The sequence below is a fragment of the Centruroides sculpturatus genome, unplaced genomic scaffold, assembly GCF_000671375.1.
Source record: "Centruroides sculpturatus isolate CEXI.00-Female unplaced genomic scaffold, Cexi_2.0 scaffold778, whole genome shotgun sequence".
In the NCBI taxonomy this organism is placed as follows: Eukaryota; Metazoa; Arthropoda; class Arachnida; order Scorpiones; family Buthidae; genus Centruroides; species Centruroides sculpturatus.
Genome location: NW_019385068.1, coordinates 114,908 through 137,915, shown reverse-complemented (window position 1 = coordinate 137,915; position 23,008 = coordinate 114,908). Strand labels below are relative to the sequence as shown.

General features: G+C 30.2%; 1 protein-coding gene across 1 annotated transcript in view; it reads right to left on the bottom strand.

Moving 5' to 3' along the window:
* The window catches only part of LOC111634181 (charged multivesicular body protein 5-like), a 39,283-nt gene extending 16,779 nt beyond the window's left edge, over positions 1-22,504 (bottom strand). The window contains exons 1-7 of the mRNA XM_023378889.1: positions 22,260-22,504; positions 17,447-17,551; positions 13,692-13,738; positions 8,697-8,790; positions 4,915-4,986; positions 2,696-2,804; positions 2,438-2,553 (exon numbers count right to left, since the gene is read on the bottom strand). Of these exons, the coding sequence (XP_023234657.1) occupies positions 2,438-2,553; positions 2,696-2,804; positions 4,915-4,986; positions 8,697-8,790; positions 13,692-13,738; positions 17,447-17,551; positions 22,260-22,328 (612 nt within the window). The 5' untranslated portion in view covers positions 22,329-22,504. The remainder of the gene's footprint in view (positions 1-2,437; positions 2,554-2,695; positions 2,805-4,914; positions 4,987-8,696; positions 8,791-13,691; positions 13,739-17,446; positions 17,552-22,259) is intronic.
* Between the last annotated feature and the right edge of the window lie 504 nt (positions 22,505-23,008).

Sequence of the window (23,008 nt, the reverse complement as noted above, 5' to 3'; positions counted from 1 at the left end):
GTTTCAATTCTATTTATTTATTGGAGTGCTTGTGGATACACGATATTTTTTGTTTTTCCGTCTGGTGCGTACACGAATAAATCAGAAGGATTTTCGACGCGTGAGCCGGCCACATACAGTTGTCCACGCGAGAAGCACGGATTCTCCAAATTTAGCCCATACACTTGCAGCGATTGTCAGAAGTGCGATATTCCCCATCATATATATATATATTTTTTAATCCTTTATAATTTTAATTATTTAATTGCTCCTTCCTCTCTTCCTTGGCATGTTGTGAAATTTCTGATAGTCAGATAATAAACCGTTTTATTGTAATTTGTCTTTTTAAATTATTTTGAGTCTATATTAAAATTTGAAAAAGGGGGATACCTAGATCGGTAAAATAGGCAAATTTCTTCCTACAACTTCAGTCGTCGTTCGGGGTACAGTTAAGATTTTAACGAAGTTCGAGCGAATACATAATTAGCAAAAAAAGTCGAAATAAAGTGATTAAACAAAAATTATTATAAATATCATAAATAACAGTTCACAAATGCATATATAGAGATATTTTTTGAAGGGGGAAATGGTCTTCACAATTTGAAATCAATTGAACACACTGTGCGCAAATGCTCGTGTAAACGCGCGCAATCTATCGTAGGATAAATGTACTTCGCGGGAGTGTATTAAAAAATTAAAAAACTTTCCAAAGCTTCATGGCAATCGTACTATGCCACAAACCTTCGCTGGAGTATATTAAACAACTTCCAAAAGTTTCATGGCAATCGGATAAACGGTGTGGTAATGCATGAAGGACACACACACAGACAGCCAGACATACATTCATTTTTATATATATATAGATTATACTAACTACTTAATTATAATTTTAATTATTAAAAATTGAAATTTTCAGTTAGAATTAATGTAAAATATTTACTAAACTTTCTGTTAAAAGAAGAAAAACTTATTTTTAAAAACACTTCTTTTTCTTCTAATGATCATTATTGAATTAATATGAATTTAATTTCTCAATAACTTCTGTTCAATTTAATTTACAAAAATTATAAACTATCGAAGTATTTTTTATCCAAAGCTGGCAATTTTAAATAATTTGTATCACATCAAAAAGAATTTTAAAATGCAAATTCAACCATTTCAGAATGAAAAATTGATCAATATAGGCTGAAAGTCCTTTATTTTGTTTTGTTTTGCTCTTAAAGGGATGGCCTGCTACTTTAGCAGATATTAATTGTACCATACCTAGGAGAAAGAAAGTCTGAGATAAATTGGAATATTGATTATCCAATTTACCTCAATAAATAATTTCTTTTCATTGAAAAAGATAGTTGTTAATAAAATAAAATTAAATTAAATACGTAAATCATTCATCTATTCAGTTGAATAATTTCAATCACTGTATTACAAAAATTTTTAATACGTATTATGTTTTATATATATTATATATATATATACATACATACATACATACATACATACATGATGTGACAATTTAATAATTTAATTCCCGAAATTGCCACATAGTATCACCCATGACAATTATATCAAAATGATGTGCACATTTGCATTTGAACATGTTTGAACTAATATGTGCGAAAATTCCAAGCTGATAGAGCTAGTTGTTAATTAGCTATTGGGACAGTATTAGTTATCACATGTACTCCTTGGCATAAAAATGGGTGATCAAAAATTTAGAGCAATGTATTAATATTAAATTGTGTGCAAAAATTGGCAAATGTGCTACCTAAACATTACAGTATGACCCAGAAACAAAACATCAGAGCATGCAATGAAAATTCCCAAGTTTGCCATGCCCTAAAAAGAGCATTCATGTCAATGCTCACAGTTTAAGACCATGCTGGTGTGTTTCGTCAATCACAAGAAAATAGTTCACCAAGAATTTATTGAATAGAGACAAACCATCTACCAATAACACTATTTAGAAATATTGAAGAGATTACAAGATTCTGTTTGAAGAAAAAAGACCCAAACTGTGTCCTGAAAAGTGGATCATTCATCATGCCAAGTCTCACTGTGAGACTTTTTAGGCCAAAAAAGCAATTGCCCATTTAGATCATCCTGCCTATTCACCTGACTTACTCCCTGTGATTTCTGGCTATTTCCAAAATTAAAACCTGCACTGAAAGAATGAAGATTTTCTAATATAACTGATATCCAATAGAATGTCAGGCAGCTGCTCAACAGTATTCTGGAAAATGAGTTTCAGGCATCCTTCCAGAAATGGGAAAGCCATTTAAGTCAGTGTATAGATGTGCAAGGAAAGTATTTTGAAGATGACATTACAGTTCCACATGTATATTTTGTAAAGGTGCATTCCAACATGAAAAAAATAAAATTGATACTAAAATTTTCTGCAAAAATTTTCAATTGGCAAAAATTACTGGTATATAAATTATAAAATTTAAATAAGATATACCTCATTTGTACTCTCAGTTCCTGGTTCTTTAGTTGGAGCATTTGGAGCTTTCACCGCATCATCTAAATATGATGTATCTTCATCCAAGGCAATTTCATCACCCAATGCATCCAATTCTTTCATAATTTAAAAGTAATTATTATATACATACATTAAGAAAACTTTATTTAAAATTTAAAAACATTCTACTACTATTCTGAAAAACAGATTAATATTAAAGATTAAGATTTTAAAATCTTAGGAATACTTAATAATTACCAGCCTCTAATTCATCATCATCTACTTCTGGCATACCATAACTTCTTCCTAATGCTTCTTGCACTTCATTGGCTTGGTCTAACATATCTTCTAAATCATCTTGCAAATTCTAAAAATAATTTTTTAAGGTTTAGATTTTCAACTTCTTAATATATACAGGGTTCCTACTCAAACTTTTGTTTTAATTTCCATGACTTCCCTTGACCTTTTCTGACCAACTTTGTACAAATTCTGACCCTCATGTTCCTTACAGTATGGCACATTGACAAAATAAAACAGCATTTGAATTCCTATGCACACATGTTTTGCTTCTCCAATGTTTTAATAAATAGTAACATATTTTTCCATGATTGTCAAATTATTAAAGTTAAAAATAAAATGTTTTACTAAAATTCTGTTATTAATCCACAACCATAAATCTATATGGCTTTGAAAGAAAAAAAAATTTTTTATTAGTCATTACAAATTCTATATGATCCATGTACAGAAGTATATATTTATTAAATTTCTCTCTTAATAAATTTCCTGAACTTCATAAAATATTAATAAACTGGAAAAAAAATCAGAAATTTTGTGTTACACAATCAAAATTATTAAAATAAAAATTGATAAACAATACCATTGAAATTATTTATCATTTTGTGTACTTTGCAAATTTTTGAGAAAATTTTATGTAAGCTTGAAAGAAATTTTGGGCCTGAAAATATTCTGACCCCTTTTCATAAGTTGTATTGCATCACATTAGTTCTTGCTGCCTGCAGATGGCTACGCTTAATCAAACATATCGTCAGCAAAAAATCAAGGCAGCAAAGGAAGCAAATTCCCTGACTTTGCAACAATTTTTAACAAATTCCCTGACATTTCATGACTTTTTCTGAACACTAATGATAATCCCTGACTTTCCAAGTGCATAGGAATCCTGTATATAGTTAACAATTTATATCAAAACAGAACAGAAAAATTCACATTGTGTATAAAAATATTTTTATTATCAGAATGCAATTATTATTATTTTGTATTATTCTGCTGCAAATCAAAATATATTCATAAATTGTGTTTATAAATATGATATTTTATTTATTAAATTCTTAAAAAAAAAATCCAATGCTGTAGGATATTTATAAAAAATATTGCAAGAAATATTACAAAGATGTATTGTACTAGCAGATCCCACCACGCGTTGTTGTGGCTCAAAATGTATCTATTATAAATTTATAACACTTCCCTTGTGGGGAGGGATTTTTCGAAAAATTTCTTCTTAGTGTACATTCTGTTGACGTACCCTATTAAAACGCAATCAAAAACGCAAAAGCCTGCATCTAAAATAGTGTAAATAGAAGCAGAGTTCTTTACCGTAAGTAAGCCTTAATCCTAACCATCTCCCTTCAGTGGGATTGAATTTCGACACATATATTATATAAAAACACGTGCGTATTCGAATGCAGCGTTGTGTCAAAATTTCAAAGGAATCGGTAGGAATAAATGAACATTACATTTTTACTTATATAAATAGATAGATGATGATCTGCTTTAGTTCATTTTCACAGAAAAGCATAATGCCTCACAGAAAAGCAAACTTAGGGCGTCGTACTCATAGTGCCATCTGTCAGACATAAAAGCCTTAACCCTAGATGATATATTTTAATTTATATGAATGTTTAATGGAATAATATACAGCCTATGTCCACCCTGAAGTTCCATTCTAAATATTGGTGAAAGAAATCGGATGAGTAGTTTCGGAGATTACCTGCTGCATACAAAGTTACTTACTTACATACTTACAAACATTACCTCTTTATAATATTAGTATAGATAGGACTATTTAAAATTTTTTTACTTTGTAATCCCAAAAATATTCATGATTATAAATACACAACTGATTAATACAATTATGTGGATAAATATATTTTTGTTTAAATAAAATGATACATTTTATAATTGATTTTTGAAATTTGTAAAATATATTGATTATACACTTAATTTTAACTATATCTCAATTTGTTCTTATGAAAACACAAAAAGCATCCTGTTGGCAATGGTTTTCCATATTGACTTAAATCTAATTATAATTTTGAATTATGTTTGTAAATATTGTATATGGATTAAGTGCAAATCAATAAATATTCATTTGCATTACCTCATTTACTATAATTAAAAATTATAGTGAATGAAGTAATTAAATTAAAAATAACTGAATATATTTCAATACATTAACTTACCTCAATATCATCAATATTGACTTTTTTATATTCTCTTTTCATCTCCTTCACCCCTAATTTCATAGCATCTACCTAAAATTTGAATATACAAATTCATGAGTATAGTTGGTTGAAATATAATACTAAAAAACTAAAATTAGCAATTATAATATAATTATATATATATANCCTGGATATATAATAGCTTGTATTTGTATACAAGCTTTTGATGTATTATTGCTATTTGATTGGCAATGCAAGCAGTCAGTCTGTGTTAAAGATTGCAACCTGATGTAATGTAATGTATAGCATTTCCTACAACTGTTGTCTTCTTAAAATGTGCTTTCTGTAATTTTGTCTTTGTATTTATGAATTGGTTTGTATGGCAATCACAAAGCCTTTTGTTTCTCCAGAGATATCTGCAAGTCAGCCAACACATCTTGAGTTCTCTCAACATGCTCCTGCCAAGATATATATATATATAATTATAATTGCTAATATTCTCTGAACACTAAATATTTATTTGTTGCTTATAAAGGATCCAAAATATTTAAATTGAATATAACAGTGAACAAACACATTGGAAAAGATATATATCTTTATGTATTGGGCACAGAGACAATGGCGTGTTATCCTATGGTCAAAAAGGCAATTGTCTGAGGCCCCAAACAAATCTTTTATAAAAAAATATTTTTCCCAAAAATTTACCCCAAAGAAAAATATATGAAGTCAACACTATACTGTATATAAGGCTCTCCTAATTCAATTTTGTCTGGGCCCATAAAGCTGTAATGCACCACTGCAGAGATGTCCAATATATTGACAGTATGATGTTTGGAATTATTTCATTGTTGATGAGACATTGAATTTGATGTTAGTAAACATTAGTAAGTGCATAAAGTCTATACAAGGCAATTATACTCAACAAAGATATGCTGAAACAACAGACACAAAATTTAATGGTAGGCAGACTCATACAGACTGACTCAAAATTTGTCACATTAGCAACTGTAAGAGAGTTGTTTTCAAAATTTGTTGAAAACTGCAAAGGGACAAAGCATGACAATTGATGAAATGCTAGCTTATTCAAAAGAAAATGTGGATTTAAACAGTAGATTCCTTCAAAGCCAAATGAGTATGAGATTAAAATATTTTGTATGGTTGATGCTAAAATTTTATACACTTAAAATCTTGAAATTTACATATAAAAATAGTCTGAAAGTCCACATCCTTTAGCAACAAGCCAATAAATGTTGTAAAGAGAATTGCAGAACCTATCTATCTTCACGACTGAACATAATATCACTGCTGAAAATTGTTTTTCAGATACTCAATCAGTGAAGGATTTGAGAAAACAAAAATTGTCATATACAGTTGACCCCCCTATAACACCAGTTCCTATAGTTTGGATTCCTATAGCACAGCGAAAAAACTGCTACCATATTCATACAAACATGCTAAAAAAACTCTTATAATTCAGTAAAACGTCATTGCCGACTCGTGTCGTGACAGGATTGGTCAAATCTGGACTAATAGTGGATGAGCAGCCGAACTATTTACACGCTACGGACAGTTTAGGCGGGTAAGTTGAGTTTACTATCATCTGTACAGTATATAAATTAGGTACTATAAGTCTAATACAGTGCTGTAATTTTATACATTTCCTGTGAAAAAAACATTTCTTATTCAACAGCCATAAAAATTATTTCTATTAATGATGTCTCCAAAGTTCAGCAAATTTTTTGCAGAAAAATAACTTATCAGAAAACTTTCATCATTGCTTAAGCTTGTTAAGTAATCCTAAAATTTTTTTGTTTATAGCATAGTTTATATGGATTATTCCCAAAAAATTATACGTATTTTGGAAATGTTGAGTCGAATTAGTCTAGAATCAATTAATTTTATGGAAGAAAACCTTTCAAATAGCCATAGTCTGTAAACTGCATATATGCTGGGCTGTGACTGGCTCATGTATTCAAGAACTCTTAGAACATCAATTTCATAAAGAACAGAACATATCTACCATGTCATGGGGGGGTCGATTGTATGTTGGTATATTACATAGAAGTAAACCACAGCTTCCACTTGAGTTTATTACACCAAAAATAAACAAAAATCTACTTGAATTTGACATGATTGTATAATAGTATCACATTCAAACAAATTTTTATTGGTCTCAAGTTTTCAGTTTGATGATGCAATTGATTCAGATACAAAAATCACCTGTTACTACAACAGCACAACACCAGGTGTAGGTTATGGTTAACAAAATGGCTGCTACAGGTAATGTAGTAAGAAACATGTGCCAATTGTTATCCTTTATACCCTGTTCAATATAATAGTATAAACACACATTTTCCATATACAAAACATGCAATAGGCCCAATGCAGAAAAAAGTTTTAAGGAATTTGGTGGCAAGTCTAATAATTGAAAAATCTAAGAACAGATTGAAATACTGAGATCCAAAAGGAACTATATCAGAAATTACAAGAGTTTGAAAAATCAATTGAAAGTATAGCAGTCACTACTGATCTCACCTGAGATATCCACTGGAAAAAGAAAATGCAGTTCAACTTGTTTCTCATAAAAAAATTTGACTTTCAAAGTATTGTTGTAAGTGCTGCAATGATTGATTTTGCCTAAAACAAAGTAATGATATACTTACAATACTCTTCAAATAGTCAGAAAAAATTGTTTTGTAGGTGTAACTCTGAATGTTTAGATTTAAAATAAATTCAAATTACTTTAATCATTGTTTTTGATAGTAAATACTTGTTAAGTTTCATATATAACAATAAAGTTTGAAGTATTAAAAGCTTAAGCTCAGAATGACATCTCTTTAAATATGCAAACAAAAATCAATATCGGGTGATGTATCTGGCAGATACATTGCAACCCATATTAATATACAGTAGAGCATCGTTTATCCGAGAGCATTCCAATCGCTAAATTTAAATTTTCGCTAGTGCTGTGGCACTGCAATCTTTGACTATATCTTGGGCTATTTTAATATTTTTTCTGTTGGCGAGTGTTTTTTGCTGGCAGCACTGACACTTTTGTGTGGTGTTTTTCTGAGAACTGTGTGTCATGCTGAATCGAACGTTTTTGATACTAGATCAACTTCTAAAGTATATTTTTCAATATGTTTATTTTGTTTGTACAAAATAAAAAAAAATAATTTTTAACGATACAATAGCCATGATTATTATTTTAAAAAGTTTTCGTTAGGCTTAACATCAATGAAAATTCAACTCGAAGCAACACGCAATGAAGAAAAACCCCAGTCCCCAATTGATTTGGATAAATGGCGCTCTACTGTAATGTGACTGATGTTTCCAAAATGCTAAAAAATATTTATCACAATCTAAACACAGATAATATAACAAAAAATTTCAATTCCTGGAATCAAATGAACAAAATCAATGATGATCAAGTTCCAAACAACCAAAATAAAATTCTGATCATTCTAACATGAACCTAGTGGTTTCATCTTTACTGGTCTGTATAGACAAGTACTATGGATCTGAACAACAATTGTAAAGACTAGACTACATTATACCATTTTATAATGTGAATCTAATATTTCCAGTATCTTTTCTTAATATAATTTTTGTTACCAGTATAAGTTTAACAAACTAACTAGTTAATATAGTGTATTAATTTGCTTTTTTGAAATCTCACAAAATATAATAAAGCTGCTGGGATAAAACAACTATTCCAACTTCTAAACAAAAATTTAATTTATATAAATATTTATTTATAATGAATTTTTTAAACACAATAACTAAAATTTTTAACTTACAGTGGTTTTTGTATCTTTTAACATTTGTGTAGCGTAATTTGCTTGTTCCATATTAAATGACTGCTGAGCTAAATTCTCTCTCTGAGTTTCATACCTAGAAAAATAAATGCAAATTTATGCTTATTATGATTATGTAAAATATGAGTGTAAAATGTATAAATCTTTAAATTTACACACAAACACTTCTCACATCAGTCACTTTAAATCATTCATTTCTTATAATTGATTTTTCCTGTATTTTTAATAATTTTAATAAACATTTAAAATAAATGTATGAGCATATCTGTTAAACAGCACATTTAATAGATTTTAATTGTTGATTTAAAGCAAAACTATTTTGTTTAAAAATTAATTCTTTAATGTGATTGAATGAGCCCATAAGTCATAGTATAAGAAACTATGTACTGTAGTGATAACAAACACACAAAGAAATGCCTAAAAGATTTTTTAAGATTAAGAATATGTGCATTATCTTGAAAGAAAATACTGCTTCCAATATTATCAGGAAATTTTGACATTGCATAAGTAAACACTAAATTCAAATACTATTGCCAATAACTAAATAACCTTATCTGATTTGTTTACAATTCTGTTCGGAAAAATCTAGTAATGAATTAAGATCATATTGTAAACCTATACAGTGGTACCTCGTATAACGTACTTAATCTGTTCCAGGTGCACGTCTGTTAAGTGAAAAGTCCGTTATACGAAACGCATTTTCCCATAGAAATACATGTTAAAATACATAATTCATTCCACAGCATAAAATAACCATACTGTACCATAAAAAAAATGAAAATGGAGCAGTCACCAATTATGCCGAGTAGTCAGATGTTGTGAGAAGGAAGAAGTGGAGGAATACTTTCTTTACACATTCATACAGATACAGACTTTTTACACATTGCAGCAGGTCTCTTTTTATTGTTTTTAATCGAAGTCAGATTCAGGAGAGGCTACCAGAGCTTGCAGGGTCATCTCTTGTTCCATCCTTTTTTTTTTGGCAGCTTGCTTCTTGAAAAACATGTCCAAGGTGGTCTGTTTCTCTCTCTTCTTCAACACCTGTCGGAAATGACAGGCAAGGGTGTTATTGTGGAGATCATTGATCCTGCTGGCCTCAGCTCTGTTTGGATAATAATGAGTGTTGGTAAACTCCTTAACCTCTCTTTTGTCAACTTTCATTCCTTCTGATGATGTCTTGCTTTGTTTCAATTGAAATCACCTCTCTGTTATTTTAGAAGCCATGATTTGCACAACACTTGAATAAATGTAAATACTCCGCACTGAGGTGATGTACGTAATAAACAAGGGAGCAAGCCAAATCCCAATGGGAGCTCTGTACTTCAGATATACTAATAATATATTCTAATAATACTAATATATTATAAAAATAGCAGATTGTCATTGGCAACGGCAAAAGAGTGGAAACATCATTCACACTTGTTCTCAGAAAGACCATTGTTCTCCTCACATAACTGCCAAACGGAAAGTCTGTTGTTTGCAGCCAGTCCGTTGCTCAAGTCACGTAACGGCCATTGTTCGCAGCGTCCATTATTCGAGGCATACATTATACAAGGCACCACTGTATATCTATATACTGTATATAGAACATACTAAGGTAAAATGTATTTCCAATTTCTATAAAACAAATGCAATTCATATGCAAATACATCATTTTGAAGTTTATTTACTGTACGTTAGTCCTATTGCATTTATTTTATCATTTAACTTCATTTAAAATAATTAGATGCAAAAAAATATGCCCAATTTTGCTCATTATAGTGGCACTCTTCACTGCCTTGCCAATTACTGAACTTACCCCATCCAGTACAAAAATGCTTCAGAAAATATTGAGTTGGCATTTATTGGTTTCCAATCATTTTTTAACTTTATATTATTAACAGAAAGAAGTAAATTAAATTAAATCTTGGTCATGAGAGCTGACATTTCTTTCAAATACAGTGGCACCTGGACAAAGAACTCTTGCAAACAGACAATAAAGAAACAAACACTATTTGATTAAATATCAATTTGCCTAACTGTGAAGGTATTACATACAATTTTATAAATTTTATATGAATAAATTTATCTTTCCTATTTTTTTTTGTAGATTAATAATTTTTTAACAAATATTTTTATAGGTACAACTAGTCTATTCATAACATTCTTATACTATATTTTATATGCATTAGCTTATGATTTTAGTTTTAAACTTAGTTTATTGCTGTATTACAATAACAATCTCAATAATGAAATTAACAATTACGACACCTTTTCTGAACTAGAATTACATATTAGGATATCATTTATTTTTTGAAGTTTTTATTGAATCTCACTTCTGAATTCTTTTTTCTTACTAAAACTCATTGACAGAAGTTAATTGAAAGATCATTCATTACTGATGCCAATTTTATCAGCAAATTATATGACAAAACAATATATAGCATCTTTTCCAGTCAATGGAATTTTTATAGCTGACTTTTTCTTTAAATAATAAAATTTTATGATGATTATTTTAACTAAAATCATTTTTGTATCTAATTTTTATTATTACATTCCATGCGGATGATCTTGCTCTGTCTTTCAAGTTATAATCTGTCTTCCTTTGGCTTCTTTGATGATAGCTCAGCACTTTGTTATTTCTAGAGTAATATAGTATTTGCTACTTATTGTGTTAATTTCTACTAGAAATAAATTGTAATGAATAAAGTTCTTAGTGGGTTTAGCAGCTGAATAGCTCCAGAGATTCCAACTGAAGATGAGAATATTTAAATGTAAGAAGTGTCTTGTACCTGAATACTTTCACCTTTAATTGGAATCACTTATTCAGATACAAGACACTTCTTACATTTGAATATTCTCATCTTCAGTTGGAATCTCTTTGGACCTATTCAGCTGCTAAAGTTCTTGTTGTTCCCAAGAATTTGTGCTAGATAGTTGACTACTTCTTGGATGTGATCATTATGAACTTACATGACAGTGAACAATTCAACTATCAAGAACTAGTGTCTTGCCCATCCATCAAAAATCCTAATCACATTAAGTAGTAACACAGAGACCAAGTTAAGATCTATTTATACTTACCTGTTCAGAAATGTAATGGTAACACTAATATCATACTGGTATATTCACACTATCCTTTCAGACATAAGCAGTTTACATACTGACAGCCTTTGATCAATTCACAATGGTCATTTATCTTTCAAAGATGTGTTTGTAATATTACTACAGAATGAAGATGACAAAAAAAATAAAACACTGTTGTCATTATAGTGTCATAAAATATTAAAAATGAAGACTCAGAGAATAGTAAACTTACTGGTGGATAATGGAAAAAGTTTTTCTTATACAGTGCAACCTCAGTATATGACCTTAATCAGTTCCTGATGTTTGGACTTAATACCGAATAGGACATATAACAAACCAACCTTTCCCATAAGAAGAAATGTAAAAATGATTAATCCGTTCTCATGTAAAAAAAATGACTGGCTTTAAACACCTCGCTTTCCTGGATAGTTCCCACTTGATTTTTCATGAGATCAGCCTGTATCTTTTTCTCTCAAATAATTGCTTCTGATATGCTTTTGCCAATACACTGTTTTTCAGTTATCCAAAAGCAAAAGCAATTTCTAAACATTAGATCATGTTTAGAAATTGATTTAACCCCTTTCGAAATGTTAGCAGATTCAATAATGTCTTTATTTTTCACTATTGCCAATATTGTCATTCATGGAATACGGTATGCAATAGTTAAATCTCAAACATGCATGCCACCTTCATATTTCTCAACAATCTCTTTTTTCAGTTCCATTGTGATTCTAGTCATTTTATTTTTCTGTTGTTTTTCATTTGCCTTTTTGCAATTCATAATTAATAAAAATAATAAAATTTTACTTACAAATTAAAATCAGAAGAAATTTAACAAAGTTATAAACCATGGTACCGCAAATGTCTAGTCTGGTCTAGTACACCAATAGTGCTACTTGTTCATAGATGGTGCATATAATTAAATTAAGTCGTATATCAAGCAAAATTTGTTTCATCCAAACAGGACGTATTCCAAATTGGACATATTTTAAAGCAGACGTATACCAAGGTACCACTGTATTTTGGAATGACTTAGTATGATTTCAATGTCCTATTGGAAAACATAGAAAATTCCCTTAGAAACAGGACAATTATTATGCTTCAAATAAGACTGTCCACTGCAATTCAAAGGGCCTGGATACATAAGAAATATTTTGATGTGATGATGTGGCATCTAAGTATAGAAGCAAATGGACCAACGCACACATGTTGAGATTGCTGCAGTGGTGATGCTTCTATTTATTTATGGACGCTGCATCCTTACATCAAAATAATGTTCATGTTCACCAGCATAAAAGCTGTCTGAATGTAATTCATACTAGCCAGCAATCTCCAGTTATGACTGTTCCAACAGGTTCATGCATATATCATTTCAGACAAAACATTCTAGCAAAGAATGGTGGAATGAAAGCTCCTTGTCTGAAAATAACTGCTCTGCAATGTATAAATGCTTGCACTTAAAACCATTTGACAATCTTTGGAAACAAAATGTTACCAAATCAGACAACCTGATTCATAACAGGTAGACATAACAGACCCTTATTCTGCAATCTGACTTCTTGAAGAATTTTAATACTTCATTTGTTTACTTCAATCTCTATCAATGCATTAAATCAACCTGTTTTCAAATACTCAGTATTAGTTAGTTATTATAATTAAACTTTGCATTTCAACACTTATTAATAGACTGAGAAGAGAAAATACCAGATAAAATTTTTTCATTGTTAAGATTATTTTAATGTTTCATGTTTTAATCACCTTTAGTTTATTTGCATTATAATTATCAGAAATATACAGAGATCTATTCTATTATAGTTTGAATATATCAGTAATTTTATGAAAGTTGAAAATTTCCAAATAAAATATTGTAAGAATTTAAAACAATAATGATAAAAACTAACTGAAACTTACATCTTTTTTTGTTTTAAAACTCTCATTGCCTTCTGTTTAACAGCATTCTGAAAAAAGAAAATTTTATTTTTAAATATTTAATACAGCTATAGAGAGTGTATGTGAGTAAACACAAATACACACACACAGTACTTTATACATTTTTTTTAAAAAACAAAAAAATCCATGGATGTACTATGACTGCTGTAAATCAGACATAATATGTCTGATTAGAGCAGTCATAGTACATTCTGTGCATGTTGTCTTCTATCTGAAATGTGTACTTGAGGTATGATTCCTGGATATATAATAGCTTGTATTTGTATACAAGCTTTTGATGTATTATTGCTATTTGATTGGCAATGCAAGCAGTCAGTCTGTGTTAAAGATTGCAACCTGATGTAATGTAATGTATAGCATTTCCTACAACTGTTGTCTTCTTAAAATGTGCTTTCTGTAATTTTGTCTTTGTATTTATGAATTGGTTTGTATGGCAATCACAAAGCCTTTTGTTTCTCCAGAGATATCTGCAAGTCAGCCAACACATCTTGAGTTCTCTCAACATGCTCCTGCCAAGATCAGTAAGATGCCTATCAAGGAATTCTAGATCCAGGATTATTTTATGGTGTCTGTTGTGTACAGTAATACCTCAACTTATGCGAACCCGGAGTTATGCGATTTTCAAATCTCGTCGATTTGTCTTTTGTTTGAGCACCACACAACCCTTGATTACTCACTCTCCCCCCCACTATTGTTCAGCTTCGGATGTTCGAATGTGTCGCGCAGAATCGACACATAGCTACAATTTATTTTGTGTTATTTATTTCTGTGTTTGTTATGTCTACGGAGACTTGAGAGACTCTACTATGTCATCCAAACGAAGTATAACAGATTCTTCTGCATCAAACAAGAAAAGAAAAACTTTATCTTTGGAATGTAAAGTTAACATTAGGTATGTTCGTAAAGTCGAACGAGTTAAATGAGAATGACGTCATCGTTATTCCTATTTCGTTAAACTTTTCGTACGATTCGTTACTAACATGTTTAACTCGTTTGACTTTACAAACGTACCCATTATTAAAGACTTTGATACAAAAATGAAAATTTGTGAATTGGCAAAGAAGTTTGATCTACCGGAATTGTCGGTCAGAACAATTATAAAAGGCAAAGAAAAAATTCTCGAAGCTGTGAAAAATGCTCAATCTTTAAATTCAAGCATCATTCGTAAACGTCACAGTATTATCGCTGAGATGGAAACAATGTTAAAATTATGGCATAATAATCAAGTAAATGTGAAAAATTGTAAAATAATATAGCCTAATTTGTTATACATATGTATTATCTAAGATTTTATTAAACATTTTTTTCTAAACTATTGTTTTCTTTAGTCTCCGGCCCCAATTAAAAATTATTTGTATGTATTTATATGTGAAATTATACCCCGACTTACACGAATTCGACTTACGCGGTTACCGCTCGGTTCCACCTATCGCGTAAGTTTGGGGTATTACTGTACTGTGTTAGCTCCAATCAGTATTGTGTAGTTTTAATGGTGCATTATTTTTGTCTGCATAAGTTACAGCATTGTGTAATTGGGATGATTCTTAGTTATAGTAGAAAAACTCAGTATTTATATTTGTTTTGTATTGAAGATTTACTACATTTGTGAAGCCTCATCCTCTGTCTTTATAAAGAAATATGAAAAAAGTCACACCACTCTAAGTCATAGAAAGGCTTTGTTGTTTTTGATAACCTGCACTCACATGCAGTTTTTCCCCCAGGCAATTTCATTCATAAGGTTGCAATTTTCTGCTGATTTTTCACACAAGTATGCAGCATGTAATTGCTGTTCCTCAAATCTGACTATTCTGAAAAATCCTGCAATATGACATCTCTACATGTGCCAAATTTCATCATCATACATTGTGTAGTTTATGCAATATTGTTTTGTTTACAGAACAATGCCCTTGACCCTTCTCCCATACAGACTTTATGATAACATAGAATAATGTGAAACAAGTTCACCTGGAAATAAATGATAGGAGGGCTGAGTTGTTTCTCAAAGACCAGGAAATGACTTCTGTATTTTTCAAGCACAAAATAAAGTTGGAAGAACATTTAAATTGCTTAAGGTCATATTACCCCAGATTATCCTACACTTATAAGTATTCAAGGTCAGTGACTTGCAGACTGCCAAGTGTGAGATGTTTATCACATTCACAATTACTTCAAGTGGTAGTCATAAGACCGCCATGATGCCATTTTAAATGTCACCAAAACCAAGAGCTGAAAAATCACCACCACATGCATGTGAATGTGGGGAGGGGGGAAATCACATGTGATCACATGCATAAGGCAGCAATTTTATGCAGCATGTTTTTTGAGGGCCTGTGATAAGAAGAAAACAGTTTTTCAACCAAAATTTTTACGCAGATGACATGTAGCAAGAGAATATCATGAAAGCAGAGCTAAGTAAGTCAATTTGGTAAAAAATGCCTGCAAAAACTAGTAGATGCAAAAAATTGTTGCTACTGCATGTGATTGCAGGTTAATGTTGTTTACATTTTCTTTGGAGTTGTTATAGTTCTGTATATCAAACGTATAACTCCAAATGAATATGAGAGTGCAGGATGGTGTGTTGATTTTGTTTTATTTGGGAAGAACTTTTTGATCTCTTTATTAACAAATCTGGTAGATCCAAGATGCTCTAAGGGACAACATACATTATCTTACCTCCTGTTGAGCTGTATGGAATTAAAACAATTTAGAAATTTAAATTTGACAACTCAGTCTATAAGTAGAGATGAAAAATCAGTTGGATCTATTTTCAAATGAAAAACACATTAAATTCTACACCAAACAATTGCCATAATCAGGCTATTTTTTGCTACAATTAATAATTAGAAATGAAGTAATTTGGTACTAGAGTTAGACATTATGTGCCATCTCTTATTTAAATTAATAATTATTATAATTTAATATTTATTAAGTAATTTAGAACAGTCTGGAAGAAAACAAATCAGTCTGAAACAGGAGTTGAACCCGCAATCTCCACTTACCATGCTATGCACTGCCCAGTTATGCCACTTAGACCTCCGCATGATTCTTCAATTCCAGACACATTTAAATCTTAGTAGTACCTAGGATATTGATTACTTGTCCCCAGTTGGTGCCGTGAGTAACAATGAATGATTATATCAAAGATTTAAATGTGTCTGGAAGAGAAGAATCATTTGGAGGTCTGAATAGCATAACAAGGCAGTGCACCACACAACAAGTGGAGGTTTTTGCATGTTCTATGAAATCCTAAATACATGAATTCATGGATAACGGTGAGGTCTATAACATTTCCACTTTTCAGTGCAAAGTCCAGGAGGTGTAAAATATGGAGAATGAGAAGAACATGGAATAGAGCCATTAGACTATTCACTAATCAAGAAATTTGTGTGTAAGAATTTGCATATGTATAATGTGCATGCAGTATTAGAATAAAACTTAGATTTTGGTACAAATACAACTGTCTTGTGATATCTATTCTGATAAATTTTTTATTGAGCACGTTAAACCAATCAAAAATTATCTGACTCTTAATTATATATTTCCAAGTAAAAATGATATGTCAAATTCAAAAAGAATTTCAAAACAATATATCTTTAATTTTTATAAAACTTCTTTAAAATGTATCTTACATTTTTCTATTAATATTGTTTTTAATAGAAAAATGTAAGATACATTTTAAAGAAGTTTTATAAAAATTAAAGATTTGATTAAAATACCTTTGCAGGTCCTTCTCTCATTTTTTTCATTTGATCTTTATATTTTATAAGTTCTGCATCTAATTTGGCAATTTTCTTTTCAATAGATTCACCTCTACTATCAACCTGAAAAAAGAAAGTTTAGATACAATTGTAGCATTTTATTTAATAATTTATAAAGCAATTCAATAGAATTTAAATTTAAAAAAAATATTGATTCTATAACTAAAGATTATCTTAAAACTAAGAATATAACATCTTAATATAATCTTCAGAGCTACAATAAATATAAAAATATTTTATCAATAATTAACTAGCTAATGGGAATTTAAAAAAAAAAAAAAAAATTATTTATTGCGACAGTCACAATGCCAGGATGCAATTTTTAATCATATTTTTAATTTATTTAATTTAAAATATATGATTTCCTCCTCAAATTAGCAGTGGCTTGCCCCTGTACATCATACTTTTTCTCTAATAATAGTCATGCTGATCATCTATCTAACACCTTTCAGGGAAAAGGTTTTGAACTGAAATAGCATGACTTCCAGTTTGCATCGGAAGTTCTTATATAGTTAATCAGCTCCTCCTGCCCTAAGATTTCCATATTTGATCTCATCTTTCATCCATCTAACTCCATTCTCGAGGTTAAAAAAAAAAACAGAACAGATGAACGACGGAGGGAATTTATAGGTCTGCAATTTTTTCAAACTGCAGCTTAATAATCAGTTAATTTTTACAATATTATTAAACTAGTTAAGTTAAAGTAATATTTAAACATAGTATATATAGGTAGTTACATTCCAAATGTAAAAGTATAGGGAAAAATAAAAAATAAAATTTTGAGGTATTAAAATTTTCCTTCATCTTTCTGAAGTTTATAAATAATAGGTTTATTATGAGTGAATATGTGTGTCTACATGCACACATCCTTGCAAACACACACACAAAGATGGGTCAAATGAAGAACTGGAACAACAACACAATACTGGATATGTAAACAAAAAAACTACTCAAAGTCAACCCAAAATCCAGCAATTAAACAACTGCACAAACATTTTCCTCTACCTTCCGATAGACATCTTCAGATGGAATGTTACAATTTTATGAAAAAATTCCTTGTTTAGAACTGTACATGCTGCGTAGTAGGTATGGCACCTGGCTATTGGTGGATATAGCATTTCTTTATGGAAACCTTGTATAAGAAAGGCTTCTGTAAACCATCAACCACAAGAACAAGAAGTTTTCCCTCCAACTTGGAAGTTTTACGTTCACCAACATCTAGCTGATGACGTTCCATCTGACAAATTCTGCATCATCTATCTGTTACTGGCCAAACCCGACTTCAGGCCAAACTAGTTTATACTACGCATGTCAGTATAAACTATAGCCTAAATACTTTAGGCTTAACTAGTTTGACCTAGGCCAAACTGATTTATGTACTATAAATAGGTGCCAGTGTAAAAAAAATTTTGTGTAATTCGAAATACCACCACAGTACACCCGGTGGTTAAAGTGTACCTAGGTAACCGCAATGGCAGTGCTTTGGTTAGGTTAACTACATTTTTAGTAGACGTTTCCTTTTTTTTCTTTTGTTCAAGAACTACTATGAATCAATAACTAGTGACGTTAAACAATGGACGGCTTGCCGGCGGCTCCCCTCTGGGAAGAGTCCGCTGGGAGCACAAACAGTCCGAAGTGCTGCCATTGGGGTTACCTAGGTACACTTTAACTCACCCTGTAAAAATAAATAAAGGATTAAATACTTTATATGTTACACTAAGAAACACAAACAAGTTCATTTTTAATTTTAGTTTGACTTTAAAAGTTATTTTTATTATTTTGTTTGAATTTTTCAAAATATTTTCAAAAGTTAATTACCTTTAAAAGTGTATGGTTTAATAAAAAAATGCAAACTGATAAGTACTGATTAGCTTATTTTTATTTTATAGTTTTGTACAAGTGTTGTGTCACTTCTAAATCAATACCATTTTTTATAATTAAGTAGACTATGTTTGAATAAATATTGTTCATCTAATTGATTGCCTTTTAATTTTATTTTAACCACTAATATACTTAAATCAGGCTTGGCCAACCCGCAGCCCATCACATTAAATTGTGTGGCACACTAAGCGACATTATATATCTATTAAAACTTTCGTTTTCCGTTTTGTGTATACCAAAACAATTAAATAAATGAAAATTTGCATGTGTCATTGTTATAATGCGCAGGTGAGAGTACAAACTCTTGGTATAACAATGAAATCTTATTCATTTTGTATTTGTTTTACTTTTTTAAAAGCATGTTTGCCTAAATTGTGGCCCATTGTAATGTTACGCTTGATCAAAGCGGCCCGCGAAACAACTTGGGTTGGCCAGGCCTGACTTAAATAATAATTCTAAATCAGTTCAGCCTAGGACAAACTAGTTAAGCCTAAAGTATTTAAACCAAACTAGATTGTCCTAGGCTAAACTAGTATATCCTGACATGTGTAGGATAAACTAGTTTGGCCTGAAATTGGGTTTGGCCGGTAACATCCACAAATAACCAGACATCACACCTACTACACAACACATACAATTCTAAATTAAGAATTTTTCAATAGAATTGTAACATTCCATCTGAAGATGTCTACTGAATGGTAGATGGTAGATGTTTGTGCGATTAATTGCTGGATTTTGGGTTGACTTTGTGAGTAATTCTCTGAAGAACTGGAAAATGTACTAAAAAGTTGGATTGCCTACATGAAACATCACTGCTGTCAAGCTTCAATATAATCTCACTCTGACATTCCACATAAGTCCTTCAATGGATAACTAATTCCAGGAATCCACAGAAATTTTTATTTGTTGCTACATGAGACATATACATTGTCTATTTATTATCAAATCTGAAATGATGTCTTCATGGAGCATTTTTAAGAGTGAGGAAAAAATTCTTCCTTTTTAACTATCTGGAATTTGATATCTGTTGAAATAGCTATTAGAATTAATTAGTAAATCCACAGACTTATCATTAGATACTACACTAATATTTAGCATCACAATTTCAGAGATAACTTCCAAAATAAACAACAGATAATAAGACGTTTCTTCCAAAAAACACACAAAATGTTAATAAATTATTAAATAAGAATAATGCAGACCAATTATCTATCAAAGTTAGACCAAACTGACCACAGCCTGATGCTTAGACTGCACTTAATCTAAAACTATGCCAAAGAATTCAAATGACGTAACATAAGATTGATATGCAAGAACTGCAAATTTAAATTCTGCTTTAACATTTAAAAATGATTAAAGCCTACTTATTAATTTAATTTACTCTGTTTCTCCATTTTAGAACAGAGATTACATGTACAGTGAAACCTCGATCTATCATTCCCAAATCAATCGTTTTTCTGCATCTATTGGTTGTTTTCTCCAGTTCCAAATGAGGACCCATATATATAATGTCAATTTTTCTCATATTCTTTTTTCCCACACAGTTCATTCAATGTTTGTTCTGTATTTTAACTAAAAGAAAACTATTATCCTGCATCAATCATTCTAACCACAATAGAGGGTGCTAAATTGAGACACTGATTTTCAAATACTAATAATAAAAGCTCTCCATGTTTAAAAGTTAAAAAGTTTAACATTAGTTTGTGTAGGAAACTAAACCAATACTCCAAATAGCTCCTTAATATACTATACTTATCTTAGCTCCTTAATTAATTAATATACAATACTTATCTAATAGGGTAATAAAATACAGTACTGTACTATAATATTGTAATCAAGCTGAAAGACAGATTCTTCTCCTGAATAATTTTTGCAATTATTTACATAGCAATTAAATGTATTTTATTTTATTGTACATATTGGGCACGCTTTCTGATAAAACCACTTTGTTAAAAGACATTGTAAAAAATAGAGAAAAATGACAGCATTATAAAATCTTCTATAAACTATAATTTTAATTTTCTAGTGAAATGCACATGTACAAGTACTAAACTTTTGAAAATACATATACAAAAAATCTTGAATATTTGCTGTTTCAATCATCATTGTATTGCAAGATATTGCTTCAAAGTAGAAAGCAGCTAACTGAGCCAGTTTCTCGTCCCACAGTCGAACCTTATTAATGATTCAAATATTTGAATGTTTACTTATATTGTTTAATACACTAAATTTTGAGTGGGAAAAATTTTAAAATATTTGTTACATTTGCACGATTCAATCAAAATGTTACATAACTTATTATTTGATTTCATTTTTATAAAAACCTTATATTAATGTTGTTAATTTTTGTGTTACTTGTTTTCATAGTACACATTTATTAAAAAACCCAAAAAATAAGAATTTTTAAACTAAACTAAACTATCCTCAAAAAATTAACGTCTTGGATTTCATACTAGACGTTCGTTCCTTCCGCTAATACTCTGTTCAAGTAATCTGGATAAACAGTTTGCTTTTAAATGTTTATACTTTTGTTTTTCTTAAAGGAATTTTAAATCCACAATTTTTTTAACATGCCATGACTTCTTTCAGTTTTATTTAATGACAATATAAAACAAACTAAAAGAAAAAATTAGTGTTTAAAAACAATCCATCAAAAAATATTATTCAATACTGTAAACATTACAGAGAATTTCAGCAGGTATTTCTCACAGTCACATAAATGAACAGCCTAAAGGTAACTCCTACTAGGATTATATACATTACATTAAATCAATCATTAAGAAATTATATTTAGAAAGGTTCATAGAGCTTTATTAATTGATAATATAATACATTATCTGAAAATCAAACAAAATATTCGGAAACATGAAATCAAAACTACACAACTTACATTAGATATACAATCAGTTAAGTTCGGGGGTGGTTCTTTAGGCTTTCCTCTTCCAAATAATCTATTCATTCTTTACGTACTTTATTAACTACCAAATATATCAATTAAATCCAGGAACAAAGTAAACTTTGCGAAATGACGCGATAGTTCCAACTCCGAACGAAATATCAAAAACTCCAGACGTAATGAAATCGAGTCATGGTGTGTGTATTTAGAATGTTTTCCATTGGTCGTTTAAAATGTGAAATACAATTTTTGTCCAATCGTTTGTAGTTTAATAAATTCATAAAGATCGGAAATAAAGTAAAATTATGCGTCCTTGCAAATATATAAATTTATACATTTTTTTATTCGTAATAAATTTATTAACCGTTAAATAATTTTTAAAAATATATATAAAAATTATTTAAAATGTTAAAAATTTTAAAAATTTGCATTTAGCAGGGTTGTGGAGTCGGAGTCGTGGAGTTTTGGCCGGAGTCGGAGTCGGAGTCGTCAAAAAATCCGCCGACTCCGACTCCCTTTTTACTTACCAACTTGTTATGTATATGAAACGGAGTCGGAGTCGGAGTCGGAAGATTTTTACGCGACTCCACAGCCCTGACATTTAGTTAAAATCTTAATATGAACTGTATTGCGTAATATTGATTGCGTAATAATTTTCATTTGAAAAATTATATTTAAAGCGGGTTTAATATGGTTGGATAAGTAAACCAATGACATAGTCCGTTCATTTGAAACGCTGTCAT